Source organism: Equus caballus, chromosome X, assembly GCF_041296265.1.
Source record: "Equus caballus isolate H_3958 breed thoroughbred chromosome X, TB-T2T, whole genome shotgun sequence".
NCBI lineage: Eukaryota > Metazoa > Chordata > Mammalia > Perissodactyla > Equidae > Equus > Equus caballus.
This window is the reverse complement of record NC_091715.1, coordinates 69,004,320-69,027,507: the sequence shown is the minus strand read 5'-3', so window position 1 is coordinate 69,027,507 and position 23,188 is coordinate 69,004,320. Positions and strand designations below refer to the sequence as shown.

The window sequence follows — 23,188 nt, the reverse complement described above, 5'->3', positions numbered from 1 at the left end:
ATACAGATCCAGCAACGCCAGTTGCCCCATTCATTTGGCCTTTGAGAAATCTGTTGAACACAGCCCTGCATGAGTTTTGTTTATTGTCTGTCGTCCCTACTTCTCACCTTTACCCAACGCTGGTCACCTCCGAGAATGCGCGTTCGCCCATAAAGGCTTTTGACAGTTTATTCTGCTCAATACTTGTTCCAGATCATTCCATTTCTTTATTAATAAATACTTTCCCCACACTTCAGGCTGTTCTTGGTCAGAAACCAGTGGTAGCAGCCCTTTACGGCTCTGCAGCGTTAATGTGACCTGCTTTGGAAGAGGCGCCTTTCTGGGCAAGAGTCCAAAGCAGTGGAGTGCTGGAGGGGACTCTTACTGGAACACAAGAGCTGACTGTTAAATTTTCAGAAATTTTTGCGAGCCGGCTCTTAAACGCAGCTGTTGTTAAAAATTAAATTGTGCAAAGCAACAATTACATTACATACATGATATCAAAAACAAACATAATACATACTCTAACCTCACCAATCTCTGGTTATTTTCCTACATTTTACTATTACCCGTGCTCTTGAGGTTATGTACATTTATTGTATCTGAATGGTAGAAATGCATCTCTTCCCAACTCTGCATTAATTGACATCGTACTGGCAGCTTGAAACCAGAAAATGCTACAACACTGGGCATTTCCCCTAACTTCCCTCCCTCTCCCAGAGAGCCTGTTGCTGAACATTTACCTACATACGACTGGTTGGAACTGATCCACTCTCCAGGCGCTCTGATGTGGTGGATATCCTCAGGTCCAACCAATGTTGTTGTATAACACAGGAGAGCCAAGACCTAACTCACACTGTTTTATAAAGTGATGTTTTAAATCTGTGAACTGGAGTAGTACGTGAAAAAGGATAGTTCCCAAAAAAGATTTGATATTTAACACTTACGACGATGTCCTAAGATGCCCATAATACGCCATGAAGAGACTTTTTGAAAAGGTATGGTGCAACGCGCACACACACACACACACACGTCAGTCTAAAAAGCCCTGCATGGAACGGCAGGTGAGACTCGAAAAAATGAAAGGACACAGGGAAAAGAGGCTCACTCCTTCTTCCAATCTCCATCACTTTATTTCTCTTCTCCTCCCTCTTCTCAAGCCGCGTCCTTTAACCCAAAATACACTTTCTCTTTTACCGCCTCAGCTCTGGAGCCGTGGCATGCCTAGGACACAATTGCGCAGCAGGGCTTTAGTCCTTTTCCAGATAACACTGCTTCCTTCCTCCGTGAATATGTGGACTTGTTCATCTGATACCGGGAGAGGAGGGGTTTAGGGATCACTGATTTAAGTAACAAGTCAGGGAAGGAAGGCAGGCATGAGATGGATGTCAGTCTTCCTCTATGTGCTGAGTGATTTTGCATGTTTGTGTGTCTGGCATCAGATAAAGGATATAAGAAGCCTGCCGTCTCAAGGCCTCAAGCAAGAAAGAATAAGTCGTAATCGGATGTCATCACCATCAATCATCTTGGGTGAAAACAGAGGGAGGGAAGGAAGGAGGGAGGAAACATGATGGGAAAGAGTCAGTGACTGGGCATGTCCAGTTGAGTTTTCTGTCCTCCTGGCGGGGTCTCCAGGTCTTCGTTTGTTTGGAACATCAGCAGAGGACTGAGAGACAAGTGCAGGTAAGATCTGATAGATTACCAGACGTTGTTACCCTGAGTATGAAACGAAGGGACCATTTCTGAGAGACCCCTCTGACTGGATGTCTGCCGCTTCAAGTTTTGAAGCTTTCTTTCAATGCTTTACAAAAAAAGCAAATTACTAGCTAATTTAGGCCTGGCAAAGAGAAGGGAGCCTCTCCCCATCTTCGGCTAAAAATTTCCCCTCAAAGACTTGTGCAAGTTACTTTTACTCTTTGAGCACCGTTTCCTCATAGGCAAAAGGGTGGTAATAATGCTTGGCTTACAGAGCTGCTGTGAGGCTACACACGCTTAGCATACGGTGGGCACGGAATAAGTAAATGGTAATGATTCTTCCTCATGTTTTGTGGGTCCTTCAAAGGTAAGCTCTGGGTCTAATTCATCTTCCCTCTTTGATTCTTCTTGTGCTGATTGGCTTCAGTTTCCCCCACTGTAAAATACACATTGGACCAGAATCAAACTGGCATTCTGTTGGCCAAAGTTGGCCTGCATGGATGTTTTGCTTGGCCCACGTATAGAGCTTAAAGAGGAAACCAGAGTCAACATTTTAAAACTGAGATGTTTTACATAGAAATCTAGAATTCCACCCTCTCTTGAAAAATCAGGAGATGTGGCAACAATGAGTCCACATTCCTGCATGACCACAATTGGCTAGAGCCAAGTGGCAGCTGCCCCCTTAGGTAGAGCATGCACTGTCAGTTGGCTGGAGCCCGTCTGGCCTGCTCTGCTCATTTATACGATCTGCTTCATCCTGCAGACACTTCAGTGTGTGGCCCTCTGGGCAACTGGAAACAGTCTGTGCCAGGCAGAGGGTAGGCACTTACTTGCTGAGCGAATAAATCTCCTACCCTTTTTTCTCTGCCATTTTCTTATCTAGACATGTTGAGAAATCCCAGTTGTTGAGTAACGTGAGTCTCACTTTGAAAAGTGAATTGAACAAGTCTGTTAGAGTCAGGACAGTCCAGGTTATACTGTGGTCACAAACAACTCCTATATCTCAGTGCCTTACAACAACAAGGGTTTATTATTTGCCCACACACACAAAGCTAGACACAAGATGAAAACACCCTCATATTTTCACATGCGTGGGTACGTACATGAGCGCGCTGGTATGTTCGCAATCACGAGTCAAACAAAAACCCTGGCATATGAACGTATGAACTCACGCAGAACCCTATTTCGAGACTGATCGGCTTAGATTGCACAACGCTGTTTTTATAAGAGACGCAAAAAGGCCCCAGGATCCAAGGGAGTAAGGGATGGAGGTACAAGAATACCCACCCTCAGCCAAGGAATTGCCCCATGTAATAAAAAGGGTCTGAAAGCTTATAAAAGCACCTGAAGGTTTAACGAAAAGATGTTAAGCATTTTGGACATTAAACATTTTGCAAATGCATAAATAAGCAGTACTCTAGCGAGGCCTCCTCCTCTGGGCTTCTACTTCAAGAGGGAGATGCACCCCAGATGTCCAATAGGCAGAGAAATGGAGCTGACCAGCCTGGGTCTGGGAGAGGGGCTAGGAGGCTGGAGTCCTCGATCTCCAGCGGGAGCTGTAGACAGAAAGGAAGAGGTCAGGGCCGGGTCACACCCATTTCCCCTCCAGGCTCACCCCTCCTTTTCCTTCCACCCCAATTAACATTTTGCCACCTGGACTCTTGCACAGAACTCTTCCTCACTGATCTGCCCATCTCAAGCCTCGCCTCCTCCAATCCCTCCATCACAGCCACCACATTTCTTTCTGTCAAGCCCAGGGTCTACGAATGTGCTCCTCCCTAGCTCAGACGCTTTTTGGCCCCTCACCACCCACAGTTGCTGGCCTAGCCTCCTAAGCCTGGCATGCCAGATCTCCATGATTGGTAGCCTCTCCAGCCTCATCCCTTTCCGTTCCGGCAGTTCCTCCAGGGTTGCTGCTTCACTCACACACCGTATCCCACCCACCGTTTTGGCCTGGGAGCACCCAGCCTTCCCTCTCAGCCTCCCCAGGTATGTATCTCTTCTCAGGCCTCTTGCCGTCCTTCGTCTCCAGGCTCATCGTTGAGATTTAGCTGCAAGATACGACCTGTGAAGGCAACCAGGCTCCACATCTAGACTGGAAGCTCCCTGAAGGTAGGGACCAGATCTCCTTCCAGACCAGGTTCTTATCACCTATGTGTGTCCTCCCCAGACCACAGCAGACTGCAGGGATCTGGATAGAAAGCTCTGGGCTGGGAGTCAGGAGACCTGGTTCTTCCACTTGATATGCTGCATGCTCTAGGGCAAGTCCCTGCTGCTCTCAGGGCCTCAGGTTCCTTGTTTCCTGACGTCACAGCGCTGAACATTTGCTGTCGAGCACAAAGCTCGATGAACTGATGATTCACTGAACAACCGTCAACTGCCATCTCAGGCATCAGGCTGAGGAGCTTGGGTGCCTGGGCCCAAGGAGGTTCAACCCACTAACCCTGACTTCCCAGTTAGGTCCTGCTTATCACAGTGCCCTCCTATTTCCCAACTATTCCCACTCCGTGTTCTCCTTTCAAGGACCAGGCTACCTGGTGCAGCACAGGGCTGCAGCAGGGAGGTGGAGCCAGAAGGGGCCTGGGAAGAGTATCTGAGAGTCAGCAGAGCCTCGGCCGCCTCCAGCTTCCGCTGCCACTCTGAGGAGGCAGGACCCAGGTCCCGGTCAGAAGCTTTGGGTGCCTGAAAAGGAAAGGGTGTGAGAGAATGGGAGTTGGGAACCCACAGGCAACAAGTGCCCCTCCAGTCTCCAGTTCCAGTGAAGGCCCCACCCACCCCGAGGCCTTCTGCTCTTCCCATTCACTAAGCTCAGCCCCTGCCAGGGTTCTGGACCCCACCATTTTCCCAGGATCTGTGGTTGCGGTAGAATGGAGTCAAGGGTGGCACAGACCTGGAGGATCAGAGTTGAGTGTCTAGAAACAAGGAAAGGAGAGGCCAGGGGATTAAGCCCTCTGGCAGACACATACTGCCAGTAGACAGAGAGAGGCAGGATTTTGCAGTATCTGGATGTGGGAGTCTGAAAGCCTGCTGGCCATTAGTCATTGTGGCTTGAGCAAGTCCCTTCCCTGCTCGGCCTGTTTTCTTTTCTATATCTTTTCATATCTTCTTTCCATATCTTTCCTGAGACGCTAATTCCTGCCAGCTTTTTCAAAACTCCCAGGGCAACAGTGAAGTCTATGGGAAATCACAGGTGTCTGTGTTTTAACCTGCAAAGCACCTGGAGAGGCGTGATTACCGTCCCTGTCCAGGGACTGGTTCTCACCTCCATATTCCCCAATCCCCACGGGACTTGAAGGGCCAGCTTGGTTTATCTCCAGGCAGCTTTCGCTAATGGCCTCTGGACCCTCGCCTGGGCCTCTGTGGCCCTCGCCATCATGGCTCCCCTTTTCAGCAGGACCTTCTATCCCATCAATCTGTTTCATGTGGAATAACAGCCTCTAATTTGTTGAAAGGCCTGCTATGTGGCAGGCCTTGTGCTAGTCCTCTTGTCAATGCTATAGGAGTAGAATATTGTCCCCTGTCAGTACACTGATAGGGAAATGGAGGCTCGGAAGCACCAAGTCACCTGTCCAAAGTCTCACAAATAGGAAATGGCAAAGCTGGGAGAGTCCTGTCCTTGCCCGTTATTCTGAGATGCTGCCTTCTCCTCCCTGGCTCCTCCAGTTCCGTCTCCTCCTCCTGCTTTTCCTCCTGCTCCTCTCCTCCTCCTCTCCTTCGTCCTCCTCCACCTCCTCCTCCTCCTCCACTGCCGCCACCGCCACTGCCACCACCCACGCCGTGCCACCACTACCGTCACCTCTACTTCCTCCTTCTATCTCCCGTGGCATCAAACACAAGGTTGGGCACCCAGTCACACAATACATAACTAGCTCCATGGTCCTTCTCACTCTACTCACGTGCTGGGCAGAGTAGGGAGCCTGTGGGGCTCCCTGGAAAGTGAAATTGTTAGTTGCTTCTTCAAGGGTGCTGGAGTCCAGGATAGAGACAAAAATTCTGGGGCCTGACCAATCAGCAGAGTCCCTTGGGAGCTTGCCTGCGGAAGCAGAGAGCACGGGTTGGAGTCAGGTACCAGGCCGGCCGTGAAGAGATGTGGGCATGTTTTGGAATGAAGATAGGAGCCCAGAATGTCAGAGCGGGGAAGACCTTGAAGACCAGCCAGTCCTACACTTCATTTTGCAACTGGGGAAATGGAGGCACAGAGAGGTGAAGCATTTGTTCCCCAGGGTCACATGGCAAGTTGCACCAGGGTTAGAGATGGAACCCAGGTCTTCAGGACACAGAGGAAGGGGTCTGGGCAGCGGCTGAGGTGGGAGCCTCTCCCACTGGCCCCAGACTCTCCTTACCTCCTCGAAGGTTGCACAGGGGTGGGCCTCAAGCTGAGGCATGATGTTCTCTTTCCCAGCTGTGAGAGACTGGGGACAGCTTAGGTGAGCCTTTCCTCCTGACCCCACTCCACTCAGCCTCACCCCCAATGTGCAGCCTCATCTCACCGTGGACCTCTCTGAGCCCCCAGATCTCTCCTCCCCACCAATACTTGGTGGGTAATCTTGATGGCATTGTATAGTTGGGGACGCAAAGGCCCAAAGAGTAACTTGCCCAAGGCCACATCGAGATTGGGTGATAGAACTGGTGACAGAACTACTCATGCTCCCTACACCCAAACCCAGGCTCTCTCTCTGGCCCGAGACACTCACTGGGGACTCCTCCTTGGATGGCCAACTTCTCGACACGGCGGTGAGCTTTGGGAGGGGCGGCCCCACTCCTTATCAGTCCTTGAGCCAGGTGCCTCTTTAGGTGTACCCTCTGCTCCCTCTTCAAGGCACTCTCAGCAGGCGAGACCGTGCAGTGTTGCCTAAAGTGGGGGATTGCAGGTCTAAAGTCGGTCACATTTAGAGAAGGCCCGGCCCTCTCTCCCCTCCCTTATCAGACACCATACTCACGAGAAGCGGACACACTTGTGACACTTGCAGGTCTGGAAGAGGCAGCAGTGCTCATGGTCCTTGATTTGGTCAGTGATGCCATGGTTGTGGCAGCGGGCACAGAGAATTATAGCTCTTCTGGGAACAATTTTAATCCCCCATGGGAATCCAGTCCCAAGCCCTTTGGTGGAGTCAGAGGGGCAGCAGTGCACAGCAGGCATTTCATTGGGATCCATGGTTCTAGGGCCAGGAGCAGAGGTCAGGACGGCCACATGATCCCCTACCCCCAACGTAGGTACTTCCTCTGCCCTTGGAAAACCTCACCTGAGGCGGCTGGATTCTTCTCCATCCAGCTCGCCACTGAAATCAGATTGCACCTCCCTTCTTGCTTATGTAGCCTCACGAGCTACATAAGCTTATGTAGGGGTAGTGTCATTCCTAGGAAGCCCCACTCACACATAGCCTCATTCCGAGAAACTCTTGGCATGGGTCCTGTCTGTTTTCAACCCAATTATTAGTCTCCTTGCTTACCTTCACTCCACATAGACCCCCTTTTCAGGCATACACTTGCACTCTCGTGCCCCCTTCAACAATTACCACTCCCCCTTCTCATGTATCATCCCATACTCTGCTATTCCCGACTATCATTCCCGGCACCCACTTCCACAACTGTCTTCCTAACATCCTACATTCATTCACTCCCTACTCATGATTCTATGCCCGCTGCACTCAGTTCTGTTATTAGTCTCATGTATGCCCTCCATTCAGTTTTCCTCTCACACTCCATTCTGATTCTTTTCTTGCACCCTACCATAACGTTAATTATTCCTTTGCGCCCTCTTTAACCTGACATCCCTTTACACCCCCATGAAATCATATTATTCTGCTGGGTTCCAAGCCCCTCTTTCGATAATTATTTTCATTCATCTCCTCGATTATTCACTGAATAGATGTTTGTTGAGCCCCCTATCGAATGCCAGACTCTGATCTAGTCAACAGCCGACTCTGCGTTGCGCTAATTGTTTTCCTGGACCAACACACCCTTGCTGCTTTTATGCGAACCCACGCATTCTCTCCACAGCCTCCCAACAATCATCCACACTCCTCTCCAGGCTTCAACAATTATACTTGAGCACACCTTCTCCCACTCCCACACCTGGACTGCACCACCTCTTCTCAGGCAGCCCAGTCATTCGCTGCTGCCCCCACCTCAGAATCAAACGCAGGGGCATGAGCCCTGCCCCAGGAGCCAGAAGCCAGGGGTCAGGGGGCTGGGGCAAGGCGTCCTCCTACGGCGGTTCCACCATGGCGGTTCCACCCAGGACGGGGAAGGGGCGGAGCGGGATAGCGGGAGCGGGAGGGGGCGGAGGTTCCCCACTGAGGTGGAGGACAGGAAAAAGGGCTGGGGATCCAGAGAGGAGGAAAGGAGAAAAGAAGGGGCGTGGAGAACGAGGGTCATATTTCTGATGCCAGCCTGTGGTTACCTCAGCCTTCGGCAGGTCGGAATCAGTGGGCTCCGCACCAGAGGCCTGAGGGAAGACCCAGTGCTCGCTCCCTTTCCCGCCCTTTCCACAAAGGCCAATGAGCTTCCGGCCTGCGGCTTCTCACCGCTGTGGCGGGCGACCAATGAGCTTCGAGTTCCACCGAGGCTCACCCGACAAAGTCCCGCCCCCTCGCTTCCCTCCCGCTTCTCCGCATGCTCGCTTTACTAGGCCAGCCAGGAAGTCGTGAAGCGGAGTGCAGCGCTGTGCTCCGCAAGCCTTGTTTCCCAGACTGTTCGCTCTTTGGCTGTGAAATATTGTATGTGCATGCATTTTTCACTCATGTCCTCGGTAATCTGTGATTTACTTTTGCAAAATTCAGCGTGTGTTGATCCATATTCCTGTGTCAGGGATTCTCAATCGGGGGCGATTTTGCACCCGCTGGGAACATTTGGCAGTGTTTGGAGTCATTTTGGTCCGTATTTGTCTCTGAGCTCCCTGTTCTGTACCACAGATAAATTTGTCTATTCCTGCGCCAATACTACACTGGCTTAATTTTTATCTCTTGATGAGACACCTTGATCTCTGGCAGGGAAAGTCCCTACATCTTATTCATCATCTCCAGGCATATCTTGGCTGTTCTTTGCCTTTTGCCCTTCCCTATAAAGGTTAGGATCAGCATGTCATGCTCCCTGAAAACTCATTTGCAATAGATTTGGATTGCCTTTTCGTGGAATCTATGGATCAGTTAGGGGCGAGTTTACTATCTTTAGGCTATCCAGCCTTCCTGGTCACCAACATGGGATGCCCCTCCATTTATGTGGGTCTCCTTTAACGTTTTCATCTTTAAGTTTAGTATTTAGTTCTACCTTTTGTACACTCAGATCTTGTACATCTTTTATTGTATCTATCTGAAGATACTCTAGAGTGTTGTTGCTCTTATACTTCGTATCTGTTCAAAAGAGACATTTTCTATTTGTATCTAATTTATGGAAATCCACTCGACTTTTTAAAAAGTATATTGATCTTAGAGTCAGCCACCATGCTAAACTCTGTGCTGTCTAATAATTTGTCTATCGGCATTCTGCAGCTTTCTGTGAATCTGTGAGTAACAGGAGTGCAAAAATCAACTTACAGGTTTCTTGCTGTGCTGGCTAGGACGTCCACTACCAAGTCGAATGGCGATGGCAAAATTAGGCACCTTTGGGTTGTTCCCAACATCAAAGAGAATGCTGCCAACACTTCCATATTAAAATGGGTTTGCTGTGTTTCATTGTTTTCTTTCCTTCCTTCTTTCTTTCTCTTTCTTTGTCTCTTCTTTCTTCCTTTCTCCCTCTTTTTTCCTTTCTTTGCCTTCGTCAGATCAAGGAACTTCCCTTATATTCCTAGTTTAATTTGTCTTAAAAATCATGCATAGATATTGAATTCTACTTTTTTGCCTCTATTGAAATGATCAAGGCTCTATTCATTTAACCCGTTAAAATACAGTGAGTGTTACTTAAAGATTTTTTAAAAAATCTTCGGTGAAGTTTATCTTATAACCAAAAAAAAGACAAACACCATGTGTGTATCTTAATGAGTTTTCAAAAACTAAGCATACACATTCAGTTAGCACCTAGAGCAAGCAACAGAACGTATCAGCAACACACAGACCTCTCTCATGCCCCCTTCCATCTATGGTTTTTCTAATGTGAACCCAGCTTTGCTCTCCTAGGATAAATGTAACTTAGTTATGGTGTATCATCTTTTGTGTATCCCGGTGGGTTCAGGTTGCCAAAGTTTTGCCTAGGATTTTTGTGTCTTCTCTTCATGAGCGAGATTGACTTGGCGTTTCTCTTTATCATACTATCTTTGCTGGTTCCAGGGTCAAGGTTTTCTGGGCTTATAGACAGAGTTGGGGGGTAGTCCCTCTTTTCTATCCTCTGGAAGTGTTTGTATAAGATTAGGATTATCTGTCTTGAGACTCTATTAAAACTTGGCCGCTAAACAGCTGGGATGCCTGCTTTCTTTATTTTCAACAACAGATTGCACTGTGGATAATTTAAAAACATATACAAATTAGATTTTGTATACAAACTTACAATCTCCAGGTTCGTTACAGTAGGGCAGTGGTCCTGGAACGTTAGCTTGCATCAGAATCACCCGAAGGGCTTGTTGAAACACAGATTGCTGAGCTCCACATCTATAGTCTCGGATTTAAAAATCCAGAGTGGGACCTAGAGTTCGCTTTTATGACAATTCCCCCGGTGATGCAGATGCTGCTGGTGGGGGACCACACTTTGAGAACCACTGTACAATGGAGAATAGTGAAGGAACCGCCAATTATCCATCCCCCAACCGCAACCATTAACAACTCGTGGCCAAGCTCATTTCATATATGTCTTCTCCCTTTTCCCTCTTCCAGATTATTTTCAAGAAAATACCAGAAATCATCTTATTTTATTGGTAAATATTTCAGTGCACAACTCTAAAATATGAGCAACCTGTTTCCCTCAACTTTTTATTTTGAAAACGCACAAAACCGAAGAGTGCACATTCTGTTACCTAGATTCGCGGTATCCCATTGCTTTATCTCTCCTTTTCCTTTTCGCTTCCCACTTAACAGTTCCAAATACTTCATCCGATTACTTCAGAATGTATCTCCTAAGAACTAGGATATTCTGCGATCTAACCACAATACTGTTATCACGTTGGAGAAATTTAACAGCGGCATGTTATCACCTAAGTCCATAGACAGTCCGTATTCATATTTCCCTAATTGTCCCAATAATATCCTTTTGGGGATGAACAATGCAATCAAGTATCATACATTGCATTTTGTTGTCATGTCTCTTTATTATCCTCTAGTCCCAAACAGTCCCTCATCCTAAATCTTCCATGACGATGAGCTTTTCCAAGAGCCTAGGCCTGTTTGCTTGTAAAGCGTCCACAATATGGGTTTGCCTGATATTGTCCTCTTGTTCCGATTTACGTTTAACAGTTTTGGCAAGAATGTCAAATAGGTGATGAGTAGTTCACGTTACACCACATCTGGAGGATCCTAAGGTCAGTTTGTCTAGCTGTCGGCGCTGCTATTGGCATTACTCAGTCGGCCACTTATTTAAAGTGATCTGTTGGACAGATCACTCCACTGTAAAGCTGCCTTTGTCCCCCTGTGACTTATAAGCAGTCTGTCGGGTGATATTTTGATATCATGTGGGTATTCTGTCCTCCAAAAAAATTTCACTCCTTGGCCTTAGTTTTCGTTCAGGGTTCTTGTCTGATTTGATTATTACTTTGGTGGTTGAGAAACGGTGGTTTTCTACTTTTATCCTTCTTTCCTACTTTTATGGGCAGGCATTTTGCCATAAAGACGAGCATTCCAGCCCTCTGCCCCTCACCTTCTTGCTGCTGCTGCTGTTTGCAGCAGCAGAGAAAGATGAAAAGCTGTTTATTTGTTGTGTTCAAAGAAACACAAACAGAACAAAGTGGACAGTATTAAGAGAAATGTAAGCAACCATAGGATGAATTTGATAGGAATCTCCTCTAACAGAGCAAACAGAATGACAAAATCTGTTGCCCGACATTAGGCTTAACTGTTCAACAACAACAAAAAACAGTTTTGGCAATTGTTAAGAGGACCTGAGGTTATAATTTTGGCCAGCTATAAAATGCCTTGGATCTTGTGTGCACACACTCTCTCTCTCTCTCTCTCTCACACACACACACACACACAAAGATTATAGATGGACACGTGGTAAAAAACGTAATAATAAGACACCGTTATTTCAGTTACAGAACGTACGTTAGAGAATTGTGAAACTGTATATAATGTTTTACAAAAAGCAGGAGATCTTCAACTAAGTCCATATTACACAAGACCTTTCCAACAATATGAAGGAGTAATTGATTCGAAATCTGAAAAATTTCAAATATATTATTTTTCCCATTACACGAGCCATGAGACATGAGACCCTGGCCAATTAATACTTTAGGTACATTTTGTCTCCGAGGACTTTCCAATTTGCAAAGACATGATTGTGGCCTACAGAATCGAACTGGTGGCACCAATATTGTGGAATCATTTCTATCACTTAGGAAAGAATTTGAGCTAATTACAAAAAATATGATAAAAAATAGCTTCTGTCATGAAGGACAGCAATCTAGCTGTTATGTCGGAAGTGAAATTTCATTGTCATTTTACATCAAGGGTCCGATGTTTCTCTTCTTCTTCTTTCCACTGTACGATGCATATTGAGAACATAGGTACTTAGGTTTCTAAAGTAGACTATATGAAAAGTATCACAAATATAGCTATTAAAGTCACTCAGTAAATACGTGCAAAGGCGGTGAATCATTGTAGGTTTATTTTGCCAGTCTTGTTGGAGGTTTCTAAGTTTTACGGATCTTTTCAAAGAACCAGATTTTTGTTTTATTGATTTTCTCTGTTGCTTTCCTGTTTTCGATTTCACTGATTAGGGGGCTTACCTTTAGTATCCCCTTCCTTCTGCTTGCTTTGGGTTTATTTTGCTCTCCTTCTTCTAGTTTCCTGGGATGAGAACTTACATTATTGATGTGATACTTTTCCCTTTACTTAATGTAAGTCCTTGATGGTGTAAATTTCCCTTTCAGCAATGCTTTAGCTTCACCCCACTGATTTTGATAGGTTTTATAATCATTTCCATTCAGTTCAATTCATTTCTTGATGTACTGGAAAACTTTCTCTTTAGCCCACGGATTGAGTAGCCTCCTTACCACTGGGTGGTGGTGAAAGTCCTGAGATCATCCCAGCGACAGGGAAGGTTGCCTCCTTACTGCCTGGTGGAGGTATAATTCCAGAATCTCCACGGGATTGATGTCCACTGACATGGGCGGGGCAGGGTGGCCCCCATTTCTGCCAATTGAATGTGGAATCCTAGGCTCCCCACTAAACCTTTGCTGGTTTGAGTGGGGACAGGGCCATAGTGTCTTCTTTGGTGTCTGGCTGGAGTAGAGAAGTTATTGTCAAAACGTTTTCTGTCTTGCTAGGCTAGCCCTTTTCTGATCCTTATGCTAGAGAGAGCAGGCTTTGGTTGAAGCTGTTTGTTGTTGTTGTCGTTGTGGTGGTTGTTTTGCCTGTGCTTTTTGGAATTTCCCCATAGGTGGCTTCTTCAGCTCCAAGTCCGGGATATATGGCACAGAAGGAAAACCCAGGGAACTCACCACCGTGTCCTTCCTCCAGTTCTGAGATCCTTAGGTGTTGTGCCTTCCCCTCTCCACTTTGCAGAGTCCTATGCTTATTTTATATATGGTGCCCAGGGTTTTAAGTTGTACTTAGTGGGAAGAATAGGGAAGTGTACATCTACTCTGTCTTCTCAGAAGCAGAAGTCTCTATATGAATTTAATTATAGGTTCTGATTTTTGGCGTGTGTCCGAATTTAAAATTAAATTTAAATTCGATTTTAATCCAAATTAAAATAATTGGATTTTAAATGAAAATTAAAATTAAATATAGCTTTTGAATGTAATATATTTGTCTTTGATTAGAAATTATAATTGCAAGAAATAAGCACTTCTATCTGATAAGCCTTTGGAAAAACTTGCAAAAGAAAAAGCATGTGGTTTGAAAAGAGAGAAAATAACATTCAGAAGATTTCCAGGTAAGTCAGGAATAGTTAAAACAATTCCATCATAGGTAAAATCCAAATTTTAGGTTGAAATAATAGTTTCATGGGGAAATTTTCAGTCCCTAGCTTTGGATGTTTTTCTCAATTTCTAAGGTATATTGTGTTAATATTCAGAAATATATACTTCACCTTCAATAACCAAAAGTGAGTGCTCCTGGAAAAGCTGTTAAAATGACAATCAGGGAATTCAGTAAGTGTGGCAAATTGGTCATTTGGTAAATTCATTAATTTTAGGAGAGTTAATTTTGCTGTCACTCAGCATCGCGAAGCATAACTGAACAAAGGGGTTCTCTCTCTCTCCTGGTCACTGACCATCTCTGTGCAAGCACACGGAGGGAGGAGCTCATCGTCGGCCAAATGAGGCAAATGGATCCTGAATCTCTTAATTTGGGTCACTATAATAGATTTTGCATGCTTATGGCATTTCAGAGGTTAATCAATAGTAACTAAAGCTAATATTTCGGGGGCATTGGCTATTTGCCAGAGAGTGCGTGAATTGCTTTACCAACATTGTCCTATTTAATCCCTACAACCCCCTCCCCCCATTATTATCTCCAGTTTTGCAAATTGGGAATCTGAGGCTGAGAGAGACTAACAATTTGCCCAAAGTCACACAGCTAAGAAGTGGTAGAACCCAATTTCAAATTAAAAACTGTCTCTCTTAAATATTGTATTGTCATTTGGGAGCTCTTGACAACTTTACAGACATATTTATCCGAGTCACCAGAATACCTTGAGAAACCAAGCCCCGAACAAACTGGTTGTGAGTAAGTTAGCAGGTGTCTCCTGCAGTTCAAAGGGTTTCACAGATATAGATATTGTGTGTAGACTCAGGTTTTAGGCTACCGTTGGGAATCTTTGATCAATGACCAAGTGATATTTGTTGAATATGCAGAGATTGATTCAAAGGGAGAAGGATGGCGCTACATTTTTGTCCTGTGGTGTGAAGAATAGTCTCTTGGGTCCCTTCTACTTTTTACCCAAAAGCCTATCCATAACCAGGGGTAACATTAGTTGTGACCAGAGATATCAGTCAGTCTTGCTGCCAAATATCCAGGTGAATACCTGGTTATATTTAAGACATGGTGGCCAAAAATAACCCCCATTGAACTTAATTAAGATATAATTTGGTGACCAGATGCAGACCTGGCAATCATTATGTTTCAAATGTTCCAGTTAAATTGAATCTCTTTGAGAGTGACAACTTTGAGATCAAAGATGGTATCTCATACGTCTTCACTTCCAGACCTCTTGCTGTGGTCCCTTTCACATGGTCAGTGACCAGCAAAGTTTTCCCTTGAGAGACATGTAAGTACCAAGCACAGCGAACCGCGTAGCAACAAACGCCCTGATAAGCAAGCACAGTAGAAGATTGTACAGGAAGTCAGCCAAAATGGCAGACGAAGGGCCTCTGACAATTCTCTCCTCCCTGAAAGCAACGAGAAAACTGGCAGAAATCTTCAGAATCAATGTTTTCAGAACTCTGGAAATTCACCAAAAGTGTGCGACAACCTCAGGTATGTTTATTCTAGAGAAACTGCTGACTCTCGGTAGGGAGAGTGAGCTATGTGGCATTTCACCTAGCCCTATTCCCATGCTCCTCTATTCAACTCTGTGGTAGCCTTGAATACTAACAGCCTGCAATCACAGTGAAAAGCGGCAGCCTGGCAGCCACCAGAGGAAGCAGAAAGGGGATGGGCCTCCTGCATAGCCTCACTCCCAGAGAATTGTCATTATTTGATCTGTCTGGTAGTTCCCTGGAAGACCCCGCTTGCATGGCTGTCTGTATTTGGATTGACTCAGAGTTTGCCCAGTTTGAAATGCCTTTTCCCTGGGGACGCTTGTCAAAAACATTTAGAGGCAACTGTTTAGCATTTCAGCCACCTCAGGCAGTGGATAACACTGGGGGCAGACAATAGGCAAACCAAAACCTTAAAAGGAAAAACCGGGTGAGGAGATATCCATAGGGACTTTGAAAAGCTACGACATATCCCTAGGAATCTAGAAGGCCAGGCACACTTCCGGGACTATGGCATGCTCCGGAAAGACCCAAAGGGCCCTAAGGTCTCAACTCTGGCTTATTTTGAGGCTCTGTGCAAGCAGAAATGAAGGCTAAGACAGAGTTGACAGCTACCTGGCTGACTGTTGAAGGCATGCTCAACGTAGACACAGAGCCCCGTGGCAAAGACCGGGAGATTTAACAGTTATGGCCATTTAAAGATGTCTCTGCCCAATCACTAGGCAACCGCTAAGCTAACCAAGCAGTGAATTCAGTGGGCACACACAACAGAGGATACAGACTTTACAGAAGTAGTTCAGAAAAGTCACTAAACAAACAAATGACAGCGAGGATACCCACAAAAAACCAGCAACAACAAAACCCAGAAAAGGGGCAGAATCTGAATTCCGCAGTTGCCACACTCTATTATTTGAAATGCTTGGCTTTCAACCAAAACTTATCAGACATATAAAGAAACAGGAAAGCATGGGACATGCAAAGGGATGCCCAGACATTGGACATTGGACTTTCTAGACGGAGACCTTAAATCAGCTATTGCAAACATGTTCAAACATAATGGAAGCCGCGTCTTATGAATTAAAGGGAAGTATGAGAACAATGACTCATGAAATACAGAATATCATCAAAGAGATAGAAATCATTTAAAAGATACCAAGTAGAAATTCTGGAGTTGAAAAGTATAACAACTGCAATGAAAAATGTACTGGAGATGCTCAACAGAAATTGGAACTGGCGTGAGAAAGAATAGCCAAACTTGGAAGTTAAATCCAATTGGTATTGTACAGTCTGAGGAAAAGAAAGTAAAAAGAATGAAGAAAACTGAACAGAGTCTCGGAGACCTTGTAGGACACGAGTAAGCGCACCAACTTATGCATAATGAGAGTCCCTGAAGGAGAGGAGAGGAGAGAAAGGGGAAGAAAGAATACTGGGGGGAAAAATGATGGCCCCCGAACTCCCCAAATTTGATTAAAATGATTAATTTACTCAAACAAGTAGCTCTGAAACTCCATGGAGGATAAACTCAAGGAGATCTGCACCTTGAAACAGCTTAGTCGAACTGTTGAAAATCAACAACAAGGAGAGAACGTTGAAAGCATGGAGACAAAAGCAGCTCATCACATACAAGGGATCCCCAGTGAGGTTAACAGCTGACTTCTCATCAGAAACTGTGGGGAACAGAAGATCGTGGGAAGTCATATTCAAAGTGCTGAAAGCAAAAGACTGTCAGCCAATAATTCTCTATCTAGCATAACTATCCTTCAAAAATGAAGGTGAAATAAAGCCACCCTCAGATAAAGAAAGACTGAGCAAATTTATCACTAGCAGAACTGCCCTACAAGAAATAATAAGGGGAAATCCAAAAGAGACACTAGAGAGTGACTCGAATCCACATGAAGAAATAAAGAACATCACTAAAGGTAACTAGGCTGGCATTTATAAAAGACAGCATAAATGCATTGCTGTTGGCAACTCTTTTCTGCCTTTATCTGATTTAAAAGACAAGTGCATAGAGCAATAATTATAAAACTATCTGGATGGGCTTAAAAGACATAAACATGCAATTTTTATAACAATAATACGACGAAGGAGCTGGAGGGTCCAGAGCTATATGCGATCAAAGTTTTTGTAGCATACTGAAATTAGGTTGATATTAATCTTAATTAGATTCTTTTAAGTCAAGATCTTAAATTGTAATCTGTGGGGCCACCACTCAGAAAATAATTCAAAAATATAGTAAACAATAAGTGAATGAAAATGGTATGCGAGAAAATATCTATTCAACACAAAACGGCACCCCAATGGTGAGAGAGAGGAACATAAAACCATGAGAAAAAAAACAAAAATGGCAGACATAAATCCTACCATATCAGTAATTTCATTAAATGTAAACGGAATGAACGCTAATGGGTAAAGCAGATTTGGGCAGAATGTCATACAGATAGAAAGCAGAATGGTGGTTGCCAAGGGCCGGGGAGAGAGAGAGGGGGACAGAGTAGTGTTTCATGGGTACAGAGTTTCATCTGGGGAAAATGGAAAAGTTCTGGAGATGAATATCGCGATGGTGGAACCATGATGTAAATGTACTTAACGACACAGAACAGTATGCCTAAACATGTTTAAATGTTAAATTTTATGCCATGCGTATTTTATCACAATTTTTAAAGAGGAAAAGAAAAGGAAAGACATCCCCTGCTCATTGATTGGGAAACTTAATATTGTTAATCTGGCAATACACCCCAAACTGATCTACAGATTCAATGCAATCTCTAACAAAATCCCAGCTGACTTCTCTGCTGAAGTAAATGAGCTGATTCCAAAATTCACATGGAAATTCAAGGGTCCCAGAATAGCCAAAGCAATCTTGAAAAGGAAGATTAAAGTTGGAGGGCTCACACTTCCCTATTTCAAATCTTTCCGCAAAGCTCCAGCAAACAAGACAGTGTGGGTTTGGCATAAGGACAGTTGTATAGATTAATGGAATAGAACTGAGAGTCCATCAATAAACTTTCACATTTACAGTCAATTGGTTTCCCAACAGGGTGGCAAGATAATTATATGGGGTAAAGAAGAGTGCTTTCAACAAACGATGCTGCGACAACTGGATACCCACATGCAAAAGAGTGAAATTGGACCCGATCCTCATTTCACTCTATATACAAAAATTAATTCAAAATGAATCACAGACCCAAATACAAGAGCTAAACTAATAGAATTCTTAGAAGAAAGCACAGCAGTAAATCTTCTTGACATTGGCTTAGGCAATGGTCTCTTTGATACAGCACGGAAAGCCAAAGGAACTAAAGAAAAACAGATATGTTAGACTTCATCAAATTTAAAAACTCTATTTGCTGCAAACAACATCATCAAGAAAGTGAAAAGAGAACCTGCAGAATGGGAGAAAGTATCTGAAAATCATATAGCTCATAAGGGATCTGTATCCAGGTGATAAAAATTAGCTTTACAAACCAATAATAAAATATATAACCTCATTGCGAAATGGGCAAAAGATGGGAATAGGCATTTCTCCCCCAAACGATGTACGAATGGCCAATAAGCACATGAAAAGTGGTTCGGTGTCATTAGTTCTTAGGGAAATGCAAGTCAAAACCACAATGACACACTACTTCATACCCACTAGAATAGCTAAAATAAAAAACAAAACCCAGAAAATGATAAGTGTGGTTGAGGATGTGGAGAAATTTGAACGCTTACACATTGCTGTTTGGAATGTAAAATGGTGCAGACTCTTTGGAAAACAGTCTGCCATTCAATCAAATATTAAACACAGAGTTACCATATAACCAAACAGTTCCACTCCTTGTTGTACACCCAAGAGAAATGAAAATATCTGTTCCCACAAAAACTTGCGCACGCATGTTCATCGGCGGTATTATTCATAATGCACCCAAAGTGGAAACAACCCAAATGTCCATCAACTGATGAATGGATACATAAAATATAATATATCCACACAGTGGAATGTTATTTGGCTATAAAAAGGAACGAAGTACTGATACGTGATACAGCATGGATGAACATTGAAAACGTTATTCTAGGTAAAAGAAGCTACTCACAAAAGACCACATACGGTGTGATTTTACTTGTGTGAAACATCCAGAAGAGGCAAATCTGTAGTTCAGACAGCGGATTAGTAGTCATTTAGGGTGCAGGTGAGGTGGTTGTGGGGAAATGGAAAGTGACAGGTGATATTTAAAACATGAAAATATTCTAAAGTTTGTTATAGGGATGGCTGCACGACTCTTTGGATATGTTAAAATACATTTCATTGTAAAATTTAAATGAGTTAATTGAATGCAATGTGAATTATACCTTGATAAACTGTTCTAAAAAAGGTGAATTGAAGCTATTTAAGACCAAAGAATATTGAGTGAATCGTCACCAGCAGATCTTCACTAAAAGAAATGCATTCACTTAAAGGAAATTCTGCAATCAGAAGTAAAATGATACCACACAGAAACTTGGGTTTTCCTAGAGGAATGAATGAATGAAACACATGTACATTTATATGAAAGATATCTTTTACTCATTTTTTGAAAAATTATAAAATATAAATGACTGTTTATAGAAAATTAATATGAAAGGGTAATGGTGTTTATAACATATGTAGAAGTAAAAAATATGCCAAGAATATTCCAAAATGCCACTGGAGGAAATTAAGGTATACTCTAGGAAGGTATATTCATTATATGTGAAATGGTGTCATATTCCTTGAAGGTAAGTTAGAGATGCATATTGTGAGCCCAAGAGTAACCACTAAAATAAAATGACACAGATATAGCTAATATTACAGTAGTGGAGATGAAATGGAGGCCTAAAAACACCCAACCAAAATAAGACAGGATGAGAGGAACAAAGAACAAATGGGACAAATAGAAAACTACTATCAAGTTTGTGGTGTTAAACGAAATGTATTGATAATTACATTAAAGTTAAAGGACCTAAACACTCAAAAAGAAAAGCAAAGATTGCCATTTTAGAAGTGATAGCAGACCACATTATATGTTCTCTACACAAACTTACTGATATACAAAGATACAAATAGGTTAAAAATAAAAAGATGCGAAAAGATGTACCATGCAAATACTAATCAACAGGTAGCTGAGTGGGTATATGACTATCAGACGCCTCCTAGCAAAGAATATAACCAGAGACCAAGTTGGATGTTTCACAAAGACAGACCCTGCGTTGGGTCTCAAGAAATTTAAAAGGATCAAAATCACACAGAGTGGGTTTTCTGGCTGTGATAGCATTAAATGATAAACCAATAACATAACATATCAGAAAAATCCGAAATTACTTGGAAATTAAATGGGAAGAGTTTTAATAACTGATAGGTCAAAGAAGAAAACACAAAAGAAATTAGGAAATATTTTTAATTGAATGAAAATGAAAGCACAACATAACAAAATTTGAAGGATGCAGCTAAAGTAGTGCTTAGAGGGAAATGTATTGCTTTAAATGCTTATGTTACAAAAGAATAAAGACCTCAAATTAATCATGTAAGGGTCCGTTTTAAAAAGCTAAAAAATGTAATAAAGCAGAAGAGCAAGATGAGTACAAGGGAAACAAAGCCCGTTCAAAGGAAGAAAATATATCTCCACAAACTGTCCCTGAAGAAACACACGCATCAGAATTACTAGATCAAGATATGTTTAAAGAGCTAAAGGAAAGCACAGACAAAGAACTGAAGGAAAGTGTGAAAATGATATATGAGCAAAAGGAGAATATCAGCAAAGGTAAATTACTTTTTAAGGTACCAAACAAAAGTTCCAGAGCTGAAAAACACAATAGCTGAAACGAGGGATTCACTAGAGGGGTTCAACAGCAGACTTGAACAGGCAGAAGAAACAATCAATGAACCTGAACAGAGATCATTTGAAATTATTGAATCTGAGGAGCAAAAGGGAGAAAGAATAAAGAAAAGTGAAGAGAGACTATGGGACTTATTGGATGTCATCAAGTGACACAATATACACACTACGGGAGTCCTAGAAGGGTAAAGGGGCGTGCAGAGAGACTATTTGAAGAGATAATGGCTGAAAACTTCTCAAATTTGAAGAAAGACATAAATATACAAATGCAAGAAGCTGAGGACGTCCAAGTACGATAGACACAAAGAGACCCACCACAAGACACATTGTAATCAACCTGCCAAAAGCCAAGGAGAAAAAGAGAATCTTGAAAACAGCAAGAGAAAAGTGATCATCATGTATAAGGGATTCCTAAGAAGACTATTAGCAAATTTTTCAGCAGAAACCTTGCAGCCCAGAAGGTAGTGAGATGATATATTTAAGTGCTGAAAGAAAAATACTGTCAACTGAGAACACTATATCCAGCAACACTGTCCTTCAAAATGACAGAGAAAGAAAGACATTCTGAGACAATCAAAAGCTGATGGAGATCATTAACGCTAGGCCTGCCATCCAAGACATGTCAAAGGGAGTCCTTCAAGTGGAAACTAAAGGACTGTAGACAGTAATTCAAAGCCATGTGATCACATAAAGTTCTCTGGTAAAGTTAAATATACAGACAAATAGCAACCTATATTATTGTAATTTTCGTTCATAACTCTGTTTTTATTTTCTGCAGGATATAAAGGACACATGCATAAAATATGATCTTAAATCTACGTTAATGCATACACAACATATAAATACATAGTTTGTGACATCAACAACATAAAAAGGGAGGCAAAATTGTGAAGGACTAGAGAGTTTTTGTATGCAATTGAATTTAAGTTGGTATCAATTTAAGATAGATGGTCATACTTTGGGATGTTATATGCAATCTCCATGATAACCACAAAGAAAATATCTACCGAGTATACACACAGAAAAACAAGAAGGGAATCTAAATGTGTAACCACGAAAAACAACTAAACACAAGGAAGGCAGTAATGGAGGAAATGAGGGACAAAGAAACTATAAGAAATACAAAAAACGAATAATAAAGTGGAAAAAGTAAGTGTTTCCCTACCAGTAACTACTTTAAATGTAAATGCATTAAGCTCTCCAATTAAAAGACACAGATTGGCAGAATGAATTTTTTTTAAATGATCCAACTGTATGCTATCTTCTAGAGACTCACTTAAGATCTCAGAATGTACAGAGGGTGAAAGTGAAAGGATGGGAAAAGATTTTCCAGGCAAATACTAACTAAAAGAGAGTGGCTATACTAATAGCACACAAAATAGACTTTACATAAAAACTGTTAAAAGAGACAAAGAAGGACGATATATAATGGTAAAAGGGTCAATGAACCAGGAAGATGTGGCAATTATAAACATATTTGCACCAAATGTCAGAGCTCGAAAATATATGAAGAAAATATCGACAGAATTGAAGGGAGACAGAGTCGGCTCTACAATAATAGGAGACTTCAATACTCCACTTTCAGGAATGGATAGACTAACCAGACAGAAGATCCGTAAGGAAATACAGGACTTGAGCAACCCTATAGAACAATTGAACCTAACAAACATATACAGGACACTCCACCTCCCCAAAAAGAGTACACCTTTTCTCTAGTGCACCTGGAACATTTTCCAGGATAAATCATATGTTAGTCCACAAAACAAGTCTTAGTAAATTTGAAGAGAAGGAAATCACGCAAAGTACCTTTTCCAATCACAGTGGAGTGAAACTAGAAATCAATGGCAGAAGGAAAACTGGAAAATACACAAATACGTGGAAATTAAACAACATACTCTTAAACAAGCAATGGGTCAAAGAAGACATCACATGGGAAATTAGAAAATACCTCGATAAGATAGAAATGAAAACACAACATACTAAAACATAAGGGATGCAGCAAAAGCAGTCTGAAGAGGGAGATTTATAGCTGTAAAGGTTTACATTAAAAATGAATAAAGGTCTGAAATCAACAGTCTAACTTTATGCCACAAGGAACTAGAAAGAGAAGAATGAA

General features: G+C 42.9%; 1 protein-coding gene across 1 annotated transcript; it reads right to left on the bottom strand.

Annotated features, from left to right (window-relative positions):
• Window positions 1–2,681: 2,681 nt before the first annotated feature.
• Window positions 2,682–8,208, bottom strand: DMRTC1B (DMRT like family C1B). The gene is made up of 6 exons (XM_023635356.2): window positions 8,078–8,208; window positions 6,615–6,833; window positions 6,369–6,526; window positions 5,571–5,707; window positions 4,209–4,356; window positions 2,682–3,230 (listed from the first exon to the last, which is right to left on the bottom strand). The coding sequence occupies exons 2-6, from the start codon at window positions 6,827–6,829 to the stop codon at window positions 3,118–3,120; spliced, it is 771 nt and encodes a 256-aa protein (XP_023491124.1). The 5' UTR covers window positions 6,830–6,833; window positions 8,078–8,208; the 3' UTR covers window positions 2,682–3,117.
• Between the last annotated feature and the right edge of the window lie 14,980 nt (window positions 8,209–23,188).

Coding starts and splice junctions, on each gene's coding strand:
- DMRTC1B (XM_023635356.2), bottom strand. CDS start 6,829: ATGGATCCCAATGAAATGCCTGCTGTGCACTGCTGCCCCTCTGACTCC. Junction 5,708..6,368: donor CATCCAAGGAGGAGTCCCCA/GTGAGTGTCTCG, acceptor CTGCTTCCGCAG/GCAAGCTCCCAAGGGACTCT. Junction 3,231..4,208: donor GCAGCCCTGTGCTGCACCAG/GTAGCCTGGTCC, acceptor TTCTGTCTACAG/CTCCCGCTGGAGATCGAGGA.